General features: G+C 41.0%; 2 protein-coding genes across 2 annotated transcripts in view; both read left to right on the top strand.

The window, feature by feature from the left end:
• The first annotated feature begins 214 nt into the window (after positions 1-214).
• INTS7 (Integrator complex subunit 7) lies at positions 215-4559 on the top strand. Its single transcript, XM_033485942.2, has 13 exons — positions 215-562; positions 662-981; positions 1059-1283; positions 1341-1590; positions 1657-1730; positions 1809-1954; positions 2028-2373; positions 2442-2701; positions 2777-2977; positions 3052-3145; positions 3216-3319; positions 3484-3979; positions 4189-4559. The coding sequence occupies exons 1-13, from the start codon at positions 472-474 to the stop codon at positions 4465-4467; spliced, it is 2886 nt and encodes a 961-aa protein (XP_033341833.1). The 5' UTR covers positions 215-471; the 3' UTR covers positions 4468-4559.
• A 770-nt stretch (positions 4560-5329) lies between these two features.
• Positions 5330-22154, top strand: part of LOC117229602 (lachesin) — an 89967-nt gene continuing 73142 nt past the window's right edge. The window contains exon 1 of the mRNA XM_033486177.2: positions 5330-5544. The gene's annotated coding sequence lies outside the window, so the exon portion shown is untranslated. The remainder of the gene's footprint in view (positions 5545-22154) is intronic.

Below are 22154 nucleotides of genomic sequence, written 5' to 3'. Positions count from 1 at the left end.
ATGCAATACAAAATATACAGGGTGTCCCAAAAATATCTCGCAATCCGGAAATGAGGGATTCCGAGGTCATTTGAAGTAACTTTTTTTCTTTAGCGAAAATTCAATCCGTGGCTTTGTTTACGAGTTATTAAACGAAAGACACTGACCAATGAAAGGCGAGCTCGACTAGTGGAGGTGGCTCAGCCAACGAGCGCAGGAAGCCCAGTTCTGCTCATTGGCTCGGCTGTCTCGCGCCAACACGTAAACAAAGCCGCGGATTTCATTTTTACTACGAAAAAAGTTACTTTAAATAACCCTAGGAACCCCCTATTTCCGGATTTGTGAGACATTTTTATGTACTATGTATGTATAGTTGGTAAGACCATTCATAAATACTCGGAGCGTTGTAAATATCGCAAAACCAATTATTGGTTATGTCATGAAGAACAATTAATAACGCTTTAATTGAATGTACCCGGTACATTAACAAAAATGATTGGAATGCGAATGAATGCATTTAATGACACAGGACTTGGCGAACCGGAACAAGATGCAAATACAGCCCTCATAGAATTAGATAAAGGTGTGTTTATGTTTTGTAGTTTAAATTCGAATCACAATTTTCCTAGTATTTATTAAATGTTTATAATTCAGCGATTATACATTAAATATATTTTTCCAGGTTTGCGTTCTTCAAAGATTGGAGAACAATGTGAAGCAATAGTACGTTTTCCACGACTATTTGAGAAATATCCTTTTCCTATATTGATCAATTCTTCCCTATTAAAGTTAGCTGAAGTTTTTCGTACTGGTAGTAATTTTTTACGTGTATGGGTGCTCAGAGTATGCCAACAAAGTGAGAAGCATTTAGATAAGATTCTGAATGTTGATGAATTTGTACGTCGTATTTATAGTGTGATACATTCTAATGATCCAGTTGCTAGAGCTTTGACTTTAAGGACACTAGGCAGCGTAGCTGGAATTATTCCAGAAAGACAACAGGTAAATAATAAATTCATGAATTAAAATTTGATTTTAATTACGTGAAGTTTAATGTAAGAAATTATCAAATTTTTAAGGTTCATCATAGTATAAGGAGGTCATTGGATTCTCATGATTCGGTTGAAGTTGAAGCAGCAATATATGCAGCACAAATGTTTGCTGCGCAATCAAAACTGTTTGCAGTGTCCATGTGTAGCAAAATATCTGACATGATTAGAGGTCAAGCAACACCAGCATCAATGAAACTACAGCTTATACCTATTTTGCAATATATGCATCACGATAGTTATACAGCTTCAATGGTATGTCAATTTGATGAAGATATATTTAAACGATTTTATATATTACATTCATTACAGGTAAATAAATTGTGCATGGAGCTTCTTGCTAATTATCCAGCAGTTGAATTTGTTAGAGTGACATTAAGTGCTTTAAGTACTTTAGCTTCTGCTACATTAATTGATATTCCACAACAAGTTGTACTTCTCTTACGTTATCTACAAGATGATCCAAGATTATCCATCAAGCGTCACGCTTTACATCTACTGCATAGTTTAGCAAGGAAAGGAGCACATTTGTGGCCACAAGGTGCACTCAATAATTTAATAGGTAAATGTAACATGTATATAATTTTGTATTACAAAGAAAATGTATTTAACAAACTTGATATTTTAGAAAGTACTACAACACTTCTACAAGATGGTGCTGGAAACAAAGATCTTCTTATTAGAACACTAGATGTGATCGAGGTTGTTGATTATTTATAAAATTAAGTCAAGACTTCACAGATTTAAGAAATTAACAATAAATTTTTTAACTTTATCTAGGTGCTTAGTCAGAGTGCAGTTACATGCGATGCAAACAGGGAAGAAGGAAATCCTTTGTTATCTTTATGTGTAAGTGCCTGTTACTCTCCTGACCCTTTTGTAGCAGTAAAAGCAATTACGATTTTATCCAGAGTTGCATGTTACTGGTATGTATCCGATCTCATATTGGAAGAATTTAATTATTTATTAGAGGTTTCTGTATTAAATTCATACTTGTAGCTACGAAGAAAGTTTACCCGCCTATGGGATACAAGATGTTGTATCTTGCCTTGAATCTTTAATTGTATTACTAGCTCTGGATGACAAATATCTGCATCAACTAAGAGTTTGTCTGCGCTCGACAGTGAAGCTGTGTTGGGCACAATCTACTCATTGTTCGGTATTTGTTGATGCAATCGGTGGTACCCTTTTCAATACAAATAGCGAAGGTGGTCAGAGTGAGAAACAAGCGGTCGCTTTGTGCGAAGCTTTAGGTGCCATTGGAAGCTTAGGAGAAAACACTTTACTTTCACTTTTACCGGATATATTGACAAAGCTTAAGCAAACTTTACATGTGCATACGAAGGTAAAGTACAAACTTATTGGACACATAAATGAGTACGATTAATCGACGTGAATAAATTTCTTTCAAAGGTCATGTTGTGCACATTACTTTTTCAAATGGTGGCTGGAGGCTACGAATGGAATACAGAATGCACCGAAGCAGTGGAGGAAGTTATCAGAAATGTAGACGGTTGGGCCAAGTACCGAATTGCGCGTAGTGCTGCAAGATATGGTCATCATACAATAGCAACCCAAATATTTAAAAGTTTGAAGGAAACAGTTGCTTCTGAACAACTGCACTTCTGGTTATCTGGTTTAGAATTAGTTACAAAAGCCGAAAGTCATCTTATGTTCGTAGAATCTGTTCTAGATTTGTGAAATTGTTTGCAAGTGTATCTTCATTTATTAAATGTTACTGTTTATAGGGAAAAGACGGAGGAAACGGAGAACAAAGCGAAAGTTTTCATCGTAGAAAAATTGAACGGAGCTATTGCACGTTATGCTAGCGCATGTGCATCGTTAAAAGCTGCTAGTACGCCTTTGCGAAGTTTGCAATTTGCTAGCGAGTATTCAAAACTCCGTTGTGAATTTCTGCAAGCTATTGTTCAACTATTACATTCATGCAGGTAATGTATTTATTTCACTTACATGAATGTACAGTAATAAACATAAAATAAATAAATCGACGAATATATTTTAGATCACTTTGTACAGCTCCACCGCCAGCCATTGCAGTCACAGTAGTGCTCGCGACAAAAGATGACCTTCAACGCTATGGTCGAGTAACGCATCAGGTATTTTGTTCGCATTTTCTTAGAATTATCATAAACTACATCATCATTATTATTACTGAATGCTTTTTAGTTGAGAAAATCGGCCCAAGAATTGAAAAATTGTGCTGACAACTATCAGAAACTATATCAGTCGGCTTTTGACGCTGATCCCGGTTCATTGGCAAATATAAAAGCGTATCCTTTACCAATATGTATAGGATCAGTCAACGAGAACTTCCACCTGAATGCACTGTGATTTTTTGTTGCATACTTTCCAAGATTTCAATTGGTTGGACAAGTGGAAGTTCTGTCTCTACACATAAATTTCAGTACAGTTTTCCTTTATTGAGTATACGTAGATTGCAAGAAATGTGTCGTTTGCTAGCGAACAGTGTCGAACGGGTCTGCGGTGGTTCAGGAATTTGTACATATCATCAGAGCGACGTAAACTTTGATTTCGGCGACACTGTCGAGATGCGTCAGTTGGCTCGTTGTTGTACAGAACTGCGGCGTCTGGCACCGCCTTGGATCAGCGAAGGAAAGAACGCGGCCATTAGTCATTCCAGAGTGAATTGTTTAATCTCGCAAGTGATGCTATTGGCTGGAAAGAAAATGAGGCTGCCGATACCTCGTTACTACTTCCAGTCGTTACAGTCAACTACTGTGAAGTTGTCTGTCTCACCGCAACCCCGTGTACTTGGCGAACCTGTATCCGTGCCTCAGGGTAGCCAATTGGCCCTCAAAGTTGAGGGAGTTTTGCGACATGGTCGTCGCGCTTCCCTTTACAGGTCCGTTGCTGCCGTTTGCATTTCCATTTCCACCACTCCACCGTCCAAGATCAATTCAGACCAAAAGGTGAGGATGTTGGTTTTACCGAAGATTCAGAAATGTTGCTACCATAGGAATTCTGAGATTCTATCGTTTTAGTTACTGGAAGGCTATCAACAGGAACTTTCAATGAAATATTAGAGAAATTCTCAGTTCTTAATCTGCAATTTTTCAAGTACAATTCGGTTATTGTTAATAAGTAAAAAGGCATCTCTAGAAACGTTTTTGTTCTTCAGGATTCCAACGCAAATGAACTGCAACAAACAGTTACTCCGCATCGTGACTTCTTCGCCTGCGAGTTTCTACTCTCCCTTGGAAGCAATGCAACGGGAACGACTGCATGCGCAAGCAGCAGCTCCAGTGTAAACAGCAACACGAACACAGGGGGCGGACAGTATCAAGTCACAGCGAGCGCAAGTATACTTGACAAGGATGGCAACGTTTGGAAGTGTGGACCCCGTTCCACGCTCCAAGTTAGAGTACACGAAGAACCAGCCAAAAGAAAGCTACCGTGAACGAATGTCTAAACGTAATTTTTGTTATACATATTTGTTTGTATGTACACCCGAGTCTATAATAAAAGCGAAGAATTTACAATAAAACCTTACCCGTTTTGCTCAATCTTTATTTGCTTAAAATGAAATCTATGCTTGATCAAGCTCCTAAATCAATCACTTGTACGATATTAAAGGTTGCGCAAATCATTCCTATTTGTATCATTTGCTATCACACTGAGAAAATTATACATCATGGAAGTATTATGCAATCTTCAAATCAGAAACCACCCATTCTCTTAGCTTTGATAAGCAATTGCAAAGAAATTCTTAAAGGATGAATTTCTCAGTATACAATGGACATGAAACAGAAGTTAGCACTATTAAAATCAAAGAGCGTGCACTAGTGGATCTTAATGTAGGCACAGATTGCAAGTACGTTTGTTTCATTTTGATCAGTAGCAACGTAAAGTGTTACGCGCTTATTCTAATGTTTGTAAAACAACTTTTGGGAAAAGTGAGATCATGCGTGAAAGTTCGCGGACTAGTGATAACTTTTCGCTTGTGTTGTTAGGTAGCTTTCACGGAACTTTTATTGTTGCAGGTACAGAGGAACTTCGGGTGTAACCCGAGCAATTAAGAATCGTTTCTCTCCGGATAGGCCCTTTCGATTATGCGAGCGGTACCATACGAGGCGCGTTAATGAAAAGGGGAGCTGTTCGGCAATTGCGTGTGGGATTGTTCCTGGTGGAATGGTACCTTTACCTGGCCATGATTGGCCGCGTTTTCGCAAAATGCGAAAGCGGTTCGATGAGGGGTGCGCGGTAAAAGGGGGTTAAAAGGGGGCTAAAGGGGACAAAAGGGGGCAGAGAAGCAGCGGGCAGACGCGTCGCGAGAAGGCCCATAAAAGGGAGATCGCGAGGGTGCTCGGCGCACAGTCGCGCACCGTCTGTCCGCTTGCACGGCACGCGGCATCCCTCGGCGTCGCGACGCATCCCGTGCGATCGTCATCCCCCAGAAGAGCAACAGTTATGCCCTCAGATCATCGCGTCATTGGCTGACACGGTCCACTGTCGAAGCATCACGCGTGTGCGCGCGGTAAGTCGTTCTTACTCGTTTCTGAAGCTTTTTCATTCCTCATTTGTTTGAGTAATTTCATCATCGTTCCAATTGGTTCACCATAGCTTCCTCATCAACCCCTTACCAACGCCGACTAAAATTTAAAATCAGTCGGGAATACAGAAATAGTTTAAATAAATATTTCGAATACATTCCATATGATTTTCAATGCTCTCTAAATAAAATATTGTTTAAAGTATCTATCTTCTGTGTAACACTATGACTGTCGCGTTAGCCGTACGCACAAGTGACGGAGTTACTTTTTTAAATTAGAAAATTATTTTTTATGTTAATATATTACGCGCGACTTTGATTTGGATTCATAGAATGTGAGTGGATTGAGAAATGCACGGTATCACATATTTCAATTTTTAAATTTTAAAAATTCTCAGTCAATTTTTGTGGTTGTTGGGTTGGCAGTCAAAGTGTGTCAAATTGAAATAGATTATTTATTATTTGATATACTTTGCTTAGCTCTGGTAGCAGCCTCAATGTCCATGCCTTGTTTTCTTTATGATTGTTGTATTTTCTTGGAAAAAAATTGCCTAAGTTTTCTGTTCTTCGTACCAGGTTTGATAAATATATTTGAAAGATGTGTATCAGTTTATTTATACATTGAGATGGCTTTTCTCTTGACAGCCTATCAAATGATATAATGTTTTAGCTCGCACTTCGATAGATTCGGATTCAAATAATGGCTCAAGTGATTCTTAAAATGTACTGGCGTAGTTTGTTCTTTGTGAAGTGATTGTTTTTCCTTCGTGTGATTCAACTGGATGCACTTTGATTTTATTCAAAGTGAAATGTGACCAAGCTTGAGTGATTTCCATTATCTCTTATCTCGACTCACATTTTTCAAATTTCAAACCATGTTGTTTAATCAAAAATGACAAGATTCAATTTACCTAGATTTTGCGCGTTTTTTATTCGCACACGTCATTGGGCAAAGAAATTTATTCATGGATGCACCACCACGATTTCAATAATGTTCTTTAGAATTGAATAGAGTTTTCAACTAATTTTTTCCAACTTACGTCAGCTACAGCATTTCTATAATTCAATGTTATTCTAACATGAAATACTTGAATTTTTCTAGCCTGAAACTCTCATTTAATATATTTTTGTTGCCTAAAAGGATTAATTCTAGGACCGGTTAAACGCTGTAAAAATAGCAAAATTACATTTACGTAGAATTTGCGAATTTGCGATGCATTCCATTCCGGTAAATAAATATATTCACCAATTTTTGAAAATGCTATCCGCAGATTGTTCGTCGAAATTTGTCAATGGTGCGATAGTTTTGGTATTAAAAATAATTCCCTTAAATGAAACATAGGATGTAACTCATTACTCGAGTTCAAGCACCCCCCCCCCCCCCCCTCCGCCGGAAACTATATCCTCAGTGCATAATAATGGACGCAGTCCTGGATTTCGAAATTACTGCTATTTTCGAATCTGACCTCCGCGAATCAAGCAAAAGGGTGGGAAATTGGAATAACTGCTTTTGTAACGCTATTAGGAGTTGTAGCCATTGTAACCGAGTATTCGGCCAGTACTTTGACTGGAATGATTACCCGTTTAACTGTGCGGAACTGGTTTTTAATAGCCGAATATTCTTGGCGGCTCGCGATTAGAGTACTTTGAATAGAACGTTCGAACTTTTTAATTTAATCGTTCTTTTAACTCGTCGATTCTAGGGTATTACGAGACCTCGGGATGCAAGCACAACACTGTGGAAGTTAATTAATCAGTCGTTACGATTTTAAATATGCAAATCTCATTTGTCTAGTTATGTCTTTCACACACAAATAGATTGCGATTTCTGATCAGTAAAGCAGCAATCTTCTCGAAAATTCGCATAAAACTTTGGTATTTAATCTCAAACAACTTGTTCTTTATGTACTCCACATTTTGTTACTTGACGATTTCCGAGTGATCGTGAAGCCCAAGAATTTGTATTGTTATCGTGAATAAAATATGATCTCGATAAAAATAATTTCGAACAGCTCGTAATTACAATATTTATGCGACAGGAAGCAGTTCTCTCGAAACAGCTTCTAAAAGCCGGTATTTTAATCTTCAATTGCAGTCAAAGTGACACGTTGTCCATTACCATCGTCGTACATAAAAATAGATAAATCAATTGGAATACCCGTTATTTTGAAGTCAGAACGCATGTCATAATATCCAGAGAGCGCGCAATTTTCCTTCATTAAACTCTGTTTCGTAAGAGAAGTCCATTTAATAAATGATCTTAGCAATGGAAATGGACAACTAAATGGTGATAGCAAATATGTTAAACCTTACATATGTACATATTATTTCAATGAAAAGTGTGTTATAAATACTATCATATACTCGTTTTAGCTAGCACCTTAAGCTTGTTTAGCTGCCGTCAACGATCATTTTTCATTTTCCATTTTTCATTCATCGTTCGCAGAATCAACGACGGAAGTAAAGTAGATCACAGGTCGAAGAAACACTTAACGCGATCCCGAAAACGGATGCTTCTCTACAAAAGTGTCGCAGAGAAATGATTAAATTATTAGCGCGTTAATATATGCATACGCGTGTTCGAGCACCGATTGCGTAAATACGAGCGAGTGAACTTCATCGGGACACACTTTCGCAAATTCTCGCTACAATTTCGATTCTGTATGCAGAAGAATCTCGAAATCAAGCATGGAAAACTCGGCTATTTGGGATTCGCAACATAACCGTGGGAACTTCCGACATTTCATTTTCAATTTTCGATGGAGTTTCGGGGTTCGACTGCCGAACGAACTTGAAATTCCAGTTTCTTGATAGGTTCTCGCAAACTCCTGGAATCGTTCATAAAATGAGGCACCGTAAAGCGCGCGCGACCGGGTTTAATGACACCATTGAGACGAGACAAGCGCAAAGAATTTTACCTTCTCTCTCTCTCTCTCTCTCTCTCTCTCTCTTTCTCTCTCTTTCTCTCACTTTTCTAAAACAACTTTCTTCATTGGGGCAGGATGACCGATATTTCTGGCTTCAATTAAGCGACGTAAATATCGCTGTGAAACGATCCACGGGGGCGCATGCGATCGCAACTTTTATTTCGTAACGCAGCAAAGAAAAATCGCGGCGGTTAATTGTGGCACGAAGTGTCGTTCGAATACGGTAACAGTTTCCTTTGTCGAGGGCCGTGTTCAATCCGTCCCGGCAATCGCTCGGCTGTTTTACGCCTTCGTTTTCAATATGCACGTTTAATTGTCGCCACGATGTTAACGATCCCCATCGGACAAAGAGCCCTCGCTGAACTGGGAAAAGTATGCGCTTATCAGATTTGCAAAAAAGAGAACGTCGTTGAAATGATCGCTGTTTGATTCCCCGTTTCCGCGACGCGGAAACTTCTCGGGGACGCGGGTTGTTCGCATCGGTTCAACGAAAGACAACCATGGCTGCGAGTCCGCCTTCACAGAATCTGCCTCGGTTTCGGCAGCGTAGCAGACAATTTCAGCATTTTTTACATCGAATATGCGTGCTTTTATAGCAGTAGAGAAAAAGTGATTAGCGAATTGGAAAACGTTGCGAACGAACTGGACATTGTCGAGCTGTACGAGCTAGAAAACGTTCTAAAGACAGGTCTGAACGTGATCATACTCAGTCTCAGTAGAACGACTTTGATTAGATGATCTTTTTTATTACCTATTTTCGTATTTAATCGATTTTGTTACACCGATTTGTATCGATGCTTTCGAAAATATGCAGCGATCACCTTCCGAAGTTTCCCAATAGTACCGGGAAAGAAACTTCGTTTGCGAGTGTAAAGGATTGATTTGTTAAGTAAAGTTCGCGGAAATGTTTGCATCGAGCTCTTAGGGGTCTTAAGAAAATGGCGGAAGTTAGCGACGCAGTCGGTACGTAATTAGCAGGAGCCGGTGAACGAAGAACAAAGAAATATTTGAGTACTTGTACAGGGTGTTCCAAGTTCGGCCGAGCGAGATGAAAGAAAACGCTGCGAGAATAGACCTCTGGGAGCTTTGTTCGGCGAACTTCGCCGAAAGTATGGAATGTTTGACGAGAATGATAACGGATCTGCTTTCGCCGCGAATACTATCGTGTTCGCGGAACATTGTTCTAAAAATAACTGATAGACTCGGGGAAAGTCGACTCCTTTTGTCGGGATCGCAAGGATTTTACGTTGCCGGTAGTGCAGTTTAATAGTACGCCTGATCCATTGAATAAACTCGCAGAAAATGGCCGGCGCGTGTACGCTAACAGCCGGAAGTGTCGACTCGGATAATCTAATTAACAAAACCGGAGCGTACGGTTTTATCAATATTTTAGACCGTTGACGAAAACCGCTGCCCCCAATGCCGGAAGATTTGACAATTTTTCAATTTTTCCCAAGATTTCGAATCATCTCTTTTTTTGCAAGTGCAATTTTCTAGTTTTAATTTAAAACCGCGAAAATTCGAAAATTCTAGCAGGAATGTTTTTTTTAAATAAAATCCGTTTGCACCAACTCTTCAAAAATTCAGTTATTTCACTCACTGTTATCGTTCGGGATTTCTCGGTTTTTCTATATAAATTCGATTCTTTTTTTTAAATCAAAATGAAGCTATCTTAAAGTGCGATACTCCACCTTTGATTCGAGTACTTGAAGGTTGAAAATTTCCCACGGGAGTATACTTCGAAATTGATTCGAAGCAATCCCATAGGCTCCCTTTATTTTTCTCCGAACTACCAGTCGAAATTTTTCGATTGTTCGATATTTTGAAGTTTCTTTCAAACCAAAATCAACCTACCATCGAGTACGATCTTCCAGCTTTAATTTGAGTTCTGTAGGGTTAAAAAATTCCCATGATAATGCAATTGAAAATCAACTTGAATCACACCCCATACGATCACGTCATTGTTCTCCGATTTACTATTCGGGATTTCCCGATTTTCCAATATAAACTCGAGGTTTCCTTTACACCAGGGTGGATCTATCATCAAATACAATCTCCCAGCATTAATTTCAATCCTCAAAGGTTCACAAATTCCGACGGGATTACAATTGAAAATCGACCCGAAGTCCGGTGACTTCGCTTCGAGTTGTATTGACTTTCCGACGCGATCTCATACATTTTCTTAAAAAATGCACAAGCTACATTTACAAGGTTTGGGGTTCGAGCCCACGGAAGTTCAAAAGTTTCCGCGGGGATTACGTGTCAACATCGTCTCCATTAATCTCTGGCATCATTATCCGCGCGGTGGAAACCGACAGATCCAGCCGCGCCGTAATCTTCTCCGAAATCATCGACCGCCTAATTGCCGGCCAAACGAACGCCAGCAAATATTATCAGAAAACTCGCGTCTGTCCGCCGCGGTCGCAAAAAGCTCGTTCGCGTCGTCGTCTCGGATATTTTCTATTCGAAATCGCTACATCCGTAGCCGGCATCCAGGCCATAGTCCTTCGATTCCTCGGCATTCTGCATGCGAATCAGTGCACGCTCTTTGATCAACGACTATCCCCGGCAACGAACCTGTCCTTTGATCCAGCGATTTTGAAACCGCCCCCGTAACTCCGTGTGTAAATTTCACGCAAAGCGAGCGTGTACATCCCGCAAAGTTGTTTCAATTCGTCTCGACGTCGTTCCCCGAAAGCGTGTAATTGCTTTTTTCCCACCCTCCCTTCGCCGTTTCGCCGTCTCCCTGCGCCGCGGCGGCGGAGGGCCCACCCCCTCGGCCCACCTCGGGCCACCAATTATCCTCGCGCATGATTCGGGAACGCGCCGTTTACACGCCGCGCGGATACGGGATGAAGACCTACTCGCGTAGCATAATGTACAATGACTCTGTACTGCGGGCCAGGCCACCGCACTAAGCATTGCGGTTTAAGCCGCGCGGACGATGTATGCGCCGTGATTTCGAACTACGGGGACCCGAGTAGTTGTGCTAAATGGTTCGCAAACTAATGTTCAAAATTCGGGCAATGTCACGACGATAGCGGGGAACCCACCGGCGACAGAGGCCGCGGGCGGTGCAGGCCGGGGACGGACCTCCGCCGAAAATGGGATCGCGGGGGGCGAAATCGGGGCGCGGTAAACGGCGAAAAGAGGAAACAGGGCCACCGGGGGTGGCAGTTACCGATGCTCCGGAGATCCTCCTTGGTTCAAACTTTCAAACATCGAATTAAATAAAACTGCCTCTTTCGTTTCTGTCGACAGAGAGAGAAAGCTCTCTCTCTCTCTCTTTCTCTTTCTGGACCACTTTGTGTCCGGTCGACCGTGCGACGACGAAACGAAACGACTTTGGCAATAATTAGCAGCGAATTTCGACGGGCTCCGACGGATTTGTATCGGCGATCGATCGGCCGGCAACTCGGGTCTTTGTAACTCGACCGGATGTTTATTCGTTTACAGTGTTTGAAGCACTCCCATCGCGGGAATCAATAGCTTTGGTAAAGTAACAGTGTTGTGGTCTGGAGGCCGGAGCTGGAAAGTGTCTTCGTCGAGGAAATATTTGTAGTTTGGGAACGCGATTGCGTTACGGTCTTTTGATTTCACTTGTTAACCGTTTGCGGACGAGAATTTTTAAACGTAGTAAGAATATCAATGGTCAGAGAATTGGATTACGGATTATTAAGTAAGGGGAGAAATCAATAATTTTTGTTACGTACGTAATCGAATTGCGTGTTTGCAACTTCTGGAACAAGACGACGGTTTCTGTCTCTCTGTCTTAGACAGAGTTCCTTTGACCTAACTAATAAAAAAAAAAAAAAAAAAATATATATATATATATATATATATATATATATATATGTATATTCGTAGTGCTATTAAATGTGTATAGTAATATTTTGATGCTACTCTTTGATGCCGTGCTATACTGCTTCTCACAAATTCAATCGAGATTTCCCATTATTTGTTTTACAAATTTTACGGAAACGGTTCGCAATGAAAGCCGTTCGCAACATCGTACCGAGAAAATCCGAAAGTTAGCTTAGAGTACTGTTCTGCAGGCTGCGATACTTCAATTTTGCATAATAATTTCTTGCTACTTTACCTCGCATCTGCCTTCCCTCGCGTTCGTTCCTCTTTCATTTCTCAAACGCGCTTTGTCTATATTTCGTTCTGTCTCCGCTGTATCGCTTGAAATCTGTTTGTATCATCTGTATGCTTTGCCGTGGGGTCGTGTCTGTTTATTTGAATAAACAAGCATGTCGCTGAATTTTTTTCCGGATTTTCTTTCCTTTCCAGGATCCTCGTAAAGTCAAGTTTAACGAAAAATGCGCGGCCGCTTTTCCACCGGATAAAACGTATCGATTTCACGCGACTTCTCCCGCGTCTAATTAACGACCGGCTCGTCGGAAAAAATCTTTCCGCGCGTTTACGCAGAAACGAACGTTCGGTCGAACGTTTTCCGCGTGCATAAATTGCGATCTAGCGGTCAACAACTTCGGAATCGAGCCGCATGCATGCCCGACGTCAAGCGACCGCTAAATGATCGACAAATCGTTGACCTTTGAACTCCCGGAACTTGGGGGGGGGGGGGTAAAAAAGAAATTAAAAAATATTGGCGTCACAGGCTAAGTAGAGGCTTGACTCTTTAAAATGAGCGCCGGCAGAGCGTTATAAGATCATTTTATACGAAGTTACAGAGCAGTTCGAAGTTCGACAATCTCTCCCGACCATAATTTAGCCTTTAATTAGTTCCTACAATTTCGTTGAGCAATTTATCATTTCGCAAAAAGAAGTTGATCGTCCGTCGCCGAAGGGAGGAATACCACTCGCGTTCTTCGTACTAATTCTGACCAATTTGACACGTTCCTGGGAGAGACAATCGTCTTGAAACCAGATACTCGCGAAAATGGATTCGCGTTCTTATAGATTTTGATTAGTTCCACCCTAATTATTCGATCGAACTGCGTGGCCCGTTCTCGCGACTCGGCGAGCACCGCTGCTCAATGAATCTATCCTAATTCGTTGCATAGTTATGGAATAAACCGGGTTTGATTCAGAGTCGAAGTCGTAAAGGAAACTAGCTCAAATTTGACGGCAATTACCTGGATTACGATGGAGAGGGGCAGGTGGGCAGGAACGAAGAGAAAAAGAAGGGGGTGGGTGGGGGTTGGAATGCCGTAAATCACGGCACATTAACTGTAGTCGGCCGGAGAGACGGTGTTAGACCGGGATTTAGGAGTTTGGGAACTTTTGCTTTGCCAGCGCGAATTCGTCCGATTTTTATCGTAACAGACGCGGATACGATTAATCGGGGCGTTTATGAAACCAATTGTTCATAATCTACCGAGCCGATCGATCGCGGGATAAATTCCGCTAGCGCGTAAGGGTGCGGTGCGCCGATGCCGGAGCTTGAAACCATTGAACGTCGATGAGGAATATCATTGTTTAATGTAGGAGTGTTTACGTTGTAGCGGCGAACACAGCGGCACGCGCACTCGCGTCTTTTCGAACGGAATAACAGGACAATTTTTTCAGTTTGCAAATGATTGAGGTGACGCAAAAATTGAAGAATTATGTTTCTTTTTTTTTAGCTTTTTTATCCGAGCTTGTAACGAAAATTCGAAAAATGCGTTTTGAAAATTGAAAATTTGATCGAGATCGGTTGACGCCGATACTAGCAGCTGTTAACATTTAAAGTTCGAGAAGCAAAGGATTAAGTGACTGTAATTAAGGTATACTGGCGCAGGTAAACGGAAAGAAATTTTTTGCAGCTTTTATCACCGCGTTGATCGATGCTCTTACAGCTTTTATCGCAGCTTCAACATAAACGTTTATTTTTATTTCCGATATAAAACCATCGCTTTACGACTGCGGTACGATGCAAAAGCGATCCCCGTCCAACTTCGAAAACGTTTACTATTATAAATACTACTGTTCGCAGCGTGTCGTTCGTACGTCAAGATTCGATGGTATAAGATTTCCGTATTTACTGGGAAAGATGCGGGAAAACAAACTTGACGGGTTCATAAATCGATGTTTAGCGCGTACTTAAATTATTACTTCTCTGGTTGTTGTTGTTGTTATTCAAATGAATTGCATGGACGTAAAGGACCAGGCGAATTAAAGGAAACGTACATTTGCGATGAGAACAGCAAGGAAATGTTGCCAATAAGACGAATCACTTATTAATTCTCTTTAAATTGCCGTAATTTTGAAGTTACACATACTGATTTACAATCTTAAAATCTCAAACTATTTACAATCTTACTTCACATATACACATGTTTCGGGTAGGATTTGTTCGTAATTAATAGTACTCTCGCGTGCGGTGATAGAAAGTTCTTTTTTATTTCGCGGACTATGTCTGCGGACGAGTCGCGATACGAGTTTGATTTTTCGTTTCGCCGTTTGTCCTGGTAAAATTCTTGAACAACCCTGATTGGTCAACCCCACGCGTTGGGCCTTTCCAATCAGCGTTGCTCATTTTGTCCTTTTTACCGCCCGCCCCTTACGCTCTTTGCGTATTTTCGGGACGGCTTGGTAATCGGAGGGGATGATGAGTTGTACGTGACAACGTGTGGAAATTTTCCTCCGGGTCACCCACGTCGGACCACATGGCCTTTGGGTCGCTGGGCCCGCTTCGAGTACCCTTCGGAAACTCTCCTAATTTATGACGGTCTCTTTAGCTATTGAGGAATTTCTTAAAAGACTCTACTGCAAACATGTGCTATCAAGTGGTGAGCTTGTCTTCTCAAAAATAGCTTCTTCGAAGGAGAGTCATAAATTACGTTTGCACGAGGACTGAAGATCTTATTGTGCGCACGACTGGTCGCTACACATGTATACAGATTTTTGAAAATGTGACTCGTGTCTAAAAAGACAAACGAAACGAACGGTAAAGTTACTATAAATTGACTAAACTTGAAATTATCTTAACGCAAAATTTTACCAGTGAACAATACTGTTGCAGTTCAATTCTTATAATAAAATGTTTATTTAAACTGAACAGCACAGTGTGTACTCGCGTGTTCAGTGAAATATAGTAAGATAATATAATACAATATAAAGTAACTAACGTAATGAAACAACATATGCAAGAGTTCGTGCAACGAAATAAGAAATGCACGCTGCTCTGCGGCTCGGACGAAACTGAAAAATCGACGCTCACAAACAGAGTGCCTTCGACCGTTCGACCGCGACATTGCCGAAGACCCAAAATCAAAACAAACGGTCCGCGCGACTCACACTCACACGACCATACTACACATCGTGTAGTACAGTACACATATTGATAAACAATAACGCTCCTCGTTTCTCGCAATGAGGAAAAATTAGCATTTAACCCTTCGCACTCGAGTAGTGACTCTGACGCACCACTAAGAGATTGTTACACCACGTGCCAAAATAATTGTTACATTATCAAAGCTTAGATATAAAAGATCGTTAAAAGTCTAACTGTTGTACGAGTCCCAAGACTCAATTTCATATGCATGAAGTGAACTTTATTATATAAAATGTAAATACTATAAGTCAGAAGAGTTAATTTAGATTTACAATTAAAATGGCTTCGAGTGCAAAGGGTTAATAATTTCTTCATTCGCTGTATGTCCATCAGGCTTGGACTCCGTTATTTCAATAAATAAAAAATATTCGCATTTAGTAACATGTGAAAACTGTTCTCGCAGAAAAGTGTGCGCTTGCTTTGCGAGGAAAGTACGTGTAGTTCAATTTTGCCGCGATTACGCAAAGATTTATCGCAAACGAAGAAAATCAAATTTCTGTTCAGGACACGTTCGTCAAGACCCGATCAAGTTTCGTTTAATTGCGCGAGCTACCTTCGCGTTGATAGAAAAAAAAACCCAGGCAAACTCGGTTCCGGAATGAATGAATTCTCTTTCGAGGTACGTTACGCAGCCGGCAGCAGCCAGTCGATCGCCTATTGGATTTGGTGTAGTTGTAACGGGAAATGGGAACAAGGTTCAGTTTATTTTTCTATGCATAGCAAATCTCATTTCCTATGTGCCTGTATGCGAAACAGATATCTTATTCCCATACGTGCAATCAAAATACAAGATTCCTCGGATATTTCTCGATGCCTGGCTACCGATTGCTGTTCGCATCGGGGAGGCGCGAACCAACGCGCGTGCAATCTTCTGATTTACGTCGCGGTCGCCCCGATCGTTTATATACTTCTAATTGCGACGATTTATTAGGCCGCGCTCATGTCGGAGCTGCGATAAAAATTATGAGAGCATCGATCAGACGAAAGCTGCGAAATATTTCTTTGCTCGGTTTGTTTATAATCGAGCCACGCTACCAGTCCGGTTCCAGTCATTTAACACGTTCGCGTAGCAATTACACGGTGGCTGCCGTGTCGTCCATACATGCGGATCAAATTATTTATCCGTATTTAATCCTGGACAACGAAACTTACAAAATGACCATCGGAATTTCTGCTATAGAAGCGCACCTTGGTCGTGGGGTGCAATTTACGGGTGCTCCTCTGGGATGTTTTTACAGGAAAATAAAGAATCATTTTTCTTCGAGTTTTTATATGTTTATTTATATTTTTATATATATATTTTTTAAGCGAGAGATATTTAAAATTTGATTCAAATTGTTCTGCTAATTGGATAGAAATAATATGGTGGCATTTTCGGAAGTACATGCGTAGCTGTTGTCCGTCTCGTTTTTGGCATATAAATAAATTTTTAAAAAGTCAAGACTCGTTCACAATTATAGCAGGGACTATGGCAACGACTGTACTGAAATCAAAATCAATCGAAAAACTAGATCTTGATTGTATAACACCGTTATTTCGACGCATTGAAAACAATTCTTTTGCAGAACGTGTTTTTCAAATCGTATACTTCAAGAAAGTACAATTTAAAAAGAATCGATCATTTTCTCACAGTTAAATAAAACTTCTCAATTTTATTTATCCCGTTTTCTCGAGAGGGAAAATATGTTCATATTTTTCATTATCGTCAAGGATATTTTAATTGTCGAGGGTTAACAATGAATTTTCACATCTTAAACATTTCAATGTTCGTTCCATGAAATAAAATTGTTTCGGTAAAACGTATTCAGCTGAAAACAGTTCAATGTTTAACCTCGTAGCTGAACGCGCAACAGCTAGAAAATCGCATTGCACGTCGCAGCGTTGATTTAACCACTTTTTATAATGATCGCTAGCAAAGCGATTGCGTAAACGCAAAGGATCCTCGGAAGTGAGGGATGATCGGGTTTTTTCGCTGTTACGAAATTGTCGGCACAATTGCCGGGGGTTATCGGCCAATTAAAAGGCATTTTAATTTCATTCGGTTCGGCTGTGGACGGTGTTTGTGTTCGCCGGATTTAAAAATCGGAGCCCGAAATTGCGTAATCATGATAAAAAGGATTTGCGCGAACGGCTAGGATGGCGGATTCGTAAGACGAGCAAACATAGGGTGGCGGATGCGACAAAGCCCATGGGAAAACGTTCAAACACGCCCCTCCCCCCGCCCCGGGGGGATGGATCGCCGCGATGGAACGAATTTTTAGTATTTCGTTTGTCCTTTTTTCCCCGCGTTTTTAAAAATTTTCAATAGATCGCTATTACGATTGGTTACTATCGGTCCGGGGGGGAAAACGATATGGTTGAATCGAGTAATCGAACGCACACGGATATTCCTTTTCCCATTCGCAGCTGGGCTACGGGCATGCTGTTGTTTTTAACTTCGTTATGCCTAGTTTTTCAATTGTGTACACGCCATTTGATTGATGTTCCGCCGGTTTTGTTTTCGCGTAGCAGCGCGGATCCCATCCTATCCATTCCGGAGAACGGTAAATTCGAGTCTGCTACTGTTTAACCCACACTCCGAAATCTATTCTTCATTGCAGTTTATCGTTACGCCCCCTCCCCTCACCCCCGCTATTTCAAATCTATTGTAATTCTAACCGTAATGCCCGCGCGTTAACCCGCGAAACCAGCGATTTTTTTAAATTTCCACCGTTGGATTGTGAAATATGGGAAGTATAAATATTCGGTTTCAAGTGTCACACCGGCCGATATATTCGAATCTATTTTTCAATCTCGCATATCACACTTACAGCGCGTAATAATGGAAATAAATCCCTTAAAACGCGATCCGTTAAGCTCCGCTAGCAAATTGATCTATCCGGGGGCAAAAAGCCTGAAATACTCAAGACTTCTTTCACATAGCCGAGCAAACATTCGGTTTTAAACCAGTGCTTTAAATGATCCTTATCTCTCGCTATTTCAGTTTCTGATTCAAATTGATAGCTATATATATATATATTTAACGCTCAGAAATACTTATTCCTAATGAGAGGATTTCAAGAGAAATTAGCATGTTATCTGCAATTTTCTTCCAACATTTTGTCGTCCGAATTTCGATTGATATTTTCTTGTTTCACTGTCTTGTTGCAACCGAAGATATTCTAAAATTTTGTTCACCGCAATCTTTTGTAGTTTTTTCTTTTCTACATGCACCGTATAGTCTTATATTTTATAATTAAGAAATCCTAAACAGTCTGATATTACGGGTGACACTATTCTTTAACAAAATTTTGCAAACATACTTTGTATCGTAGCATATTCCAGTAAATTAAATTTGATTGCAATTCAAAGGAGGCAAATATATAAGGAGTACGAAAAATTGTATGCTTCCCCTTTAGTTTCTATTAACTAAATCGATAATTGTTGACAATTGTCTTCCTCAATCGCAACAAACTGGAAACAAACAGAAACTGGCGTTATTTTTCTAATACGTTAAAAACAATAAATATTTTGCATTTTATTACGTTTTATAATAACATATACAACGAAAATCGATAGATACAATTTAACCCCTTCTATGCTAACGAAAACGAAAAATATAATAAAATAAAAAATATAATAAAAAATAAATAATATAATAAACGAAAAAAAATATAATAAAAATAAAAATATAATAAAGAAATAATCTAAATGTAATAGAAGAAATATGAATTATTTCTATGACTTTATATTATTATAGATTCGTATCATACGAATGCCAGTGACTATCCAATTGTGTCCAAACATTGAAAGATTAAAAGATTTGAAGAATATCCATACGCGATTTTCAGCAGATTAAAATGATCGAATAAAGAAACCATCCTGCTTGTACCAATCGACAAAATTTGCGTTTCGCATAGAGACCGACAGTCTACCGACGAACAATTGGATCGACGATAGAGCAGACACGAATTTTTGCATAAACATTTCCGGTCCACCGACTGGGTCACGTGGCTCAGCAGGGTTTCACAGCGCCGGGCGTATCAAAGATTCTTGCCTAATTAACGATCCACTCATGCACCGCAAATTGAATCATCTTATCTTCTGTTCCGACACTATTTCCGCTTCCGTAGGCTCGCTATATGTGTAGAGCATCGGACGGAGCGTCGTTTCTGCCGCGGGCACACGTTACACGGGGAAAGTGACGAAAGTGAACGACAGGAATAATGGACAGGTTTGGGTAGGGTGGCTTCCCGTTCAGTAGGGGCATTTGTTCCGCTGACAGTAACTTGTGCCCGTAATAAACATGCCGTGCCAGCGGATTGACTGATGATACCGTTCACGGTTGGATGTTATTGGTTGGCTCTATAACATTCGCCAGTATTCAATATCTCGACAGCGGTCGGTAATTATTCCCGTTGTGCATCGCCTTTCTCTCTCTCTTTGTAGCACGGTTGCCACAGTTTTTTAATTTCGACACAGTGTAAATTTATTCTCGTGAACGGGGTACAGGAAGTCGCGGGCCACAAGAAATGGATGTACACCACCTGGCTGCGAGCCGCGCTAAAAATGATCCTCGAAAGCCGAATAGAAATTTATTTTCGTCTCACAGTGCAGCAACTTCGTCCAATTAATTATTTACGGAGTATGGTGCACGTAAAAACGATCTGACGATATTTTTACAGGCACCCGTCTCGTGCAGACGCTTCTAAAAAATGTCTAATTGTCCAAGTTCGCGAAACGGCGGCGATCTCCTCGAAACGTTTCACGCGAGAAATGCGGTTTCCGTTTGAAGTCTTCTAATCTGTAATCATTAGACTGCGGATTGATCGATTACAGATTGATTTATCCGTATCATTTCTGACATTCCAGATTCCTTGAAACTCAGCGTAATTAGATAATTTAAAAAGAGCACGCATGCCGTGGTAGCTGTGTTCGCCTACGAGAATGCATTGCGCGAAACGCATTCTGTACGAAATCTAGAATAAAAATGAATTCACTCGAGAAGCGAGAACTCTTTTACGCGCATTTATTAATTCTTGAGCGCGCGGTGCATTTTATATTGAGAAAACGGTAGAACATATTTCTGCTTCATTCTGTTCTAATACTTACCGCGAATAAAAAAAGACCGGGTTTGGTGAAAAATTAATAGCAACGACAAGATTCCATTCGAATAAACACACAGCTCGACTGAATATTCCGTTGCACGCGTAAATGAAGACAATCTGTTCAATCATGAAATTATTAAATACTTCCGACAATCGCAGAGCAACATATTGATTTGAAACCGGTCGTTTGACGACAGTATTCACGAATGGAAGTAGAACAAATTAGTCTGGTAATTGCAAAACAGAAAATCTGAAACCGGTGATTCGACAACATTGATGGAAGCACAGAGTTACGAAAACAAAGGTCGCAAATTTGTCCAACAATTAGAGCCGAAAAAAATCTGAAACCAGTCGTTTCACGTGATCGATCGAATGTTGACAAAAATAGGGAGATGAGATTCTTTGCAAATGCAACTTGCCGAACGAAGTCCGGATAAATCCTCCAAGCCACTTCGTGTGATAGGGAAGATCGACAATCGAGAAGGTGTAGGGCCGAGAAAGAGAGAGAGAGAGAGAGAGAGAGAGAGAGAGAGAGAGAAAGAGAGAAAGAAGGAGAGAAAGGAAGAGACAGAGAAAGAGAGAAAGAAGGAGAGAAAGGAAGAGACAGAGAAAGAGAGAAAGAAGGAGAGAAAGGAAGAGACAGAGAAAGAGAGAAAGGAAGAGAGAGGGAGAGCCGGTCTCGGCAGAACAATTTCTCGTCTAATCTCAGCAGGTTAGTTTCTTTATTACAGTTTTTCCGGGGCGCGCAGGTAAACAGGGATTAATCCGCAAGGGGTGTTTCAGCCCGATGCGATGCGAGCCACTTTTATCTAGTTTACCCGCGAGCCTTGGCCTTTCGAAAAAATCCCGCACCGAACGAGCTTCCTTGTGAACCAGCTCTCTCTCGGCAACCGCAGCGTTTCCGCAGCCGCAGGTCGTCAGCGCTGCGCGGTTCCTGCCGCTCGATGTAAATCATTCGTAGCTGATTTATGGGGGCGGACAGTGTGCGCGGATTATGTCGCACCTCTGGTTGTTCGAAATTTTATTTAGCCGGGATTGAATGGTTCGCGCGAGTTACTACGGCGATGGAGGGACGGTGGGGGGACGTAGGAGAAGGGCCCCGGGAATCTGGAGAAAGCCAGCCACGGGAACACCCTCGGGCGTGATCGTCATTATCATAATTCTTTCTCAATGTCGGCTAACGAAGGTGACACTGAATGCGTGGAGGAGCACCCGTGCGCGTTCGCGCATCGGAGCCAAACAACGGGCCGTCCCTGAACAGGTGGGGGCGGCTGCGGGGGCGGAGGGACCACCTGGCGGTGT

This window comes from Megalopta genalis, chromosome 3, assembly GCF_051020955.1.
Source record: "Megalopta genalis isolate 19385.01 chromosome 3, iyMegGena1_principal, whole genome shotgun sequence".
In the NCBI taxonomy this organism is placed as follows: Eukaryota; Metazoa; Arthropoda; class Insecta; order Hymenoptera; family Halictidae; genus Megalopta; species Megalopta genalis.
The sequence above is the reverse complement of the archived record's forward strand: the minus strand, read 5'-3'. Positions and strand labels throughout refer to the sequence as shown.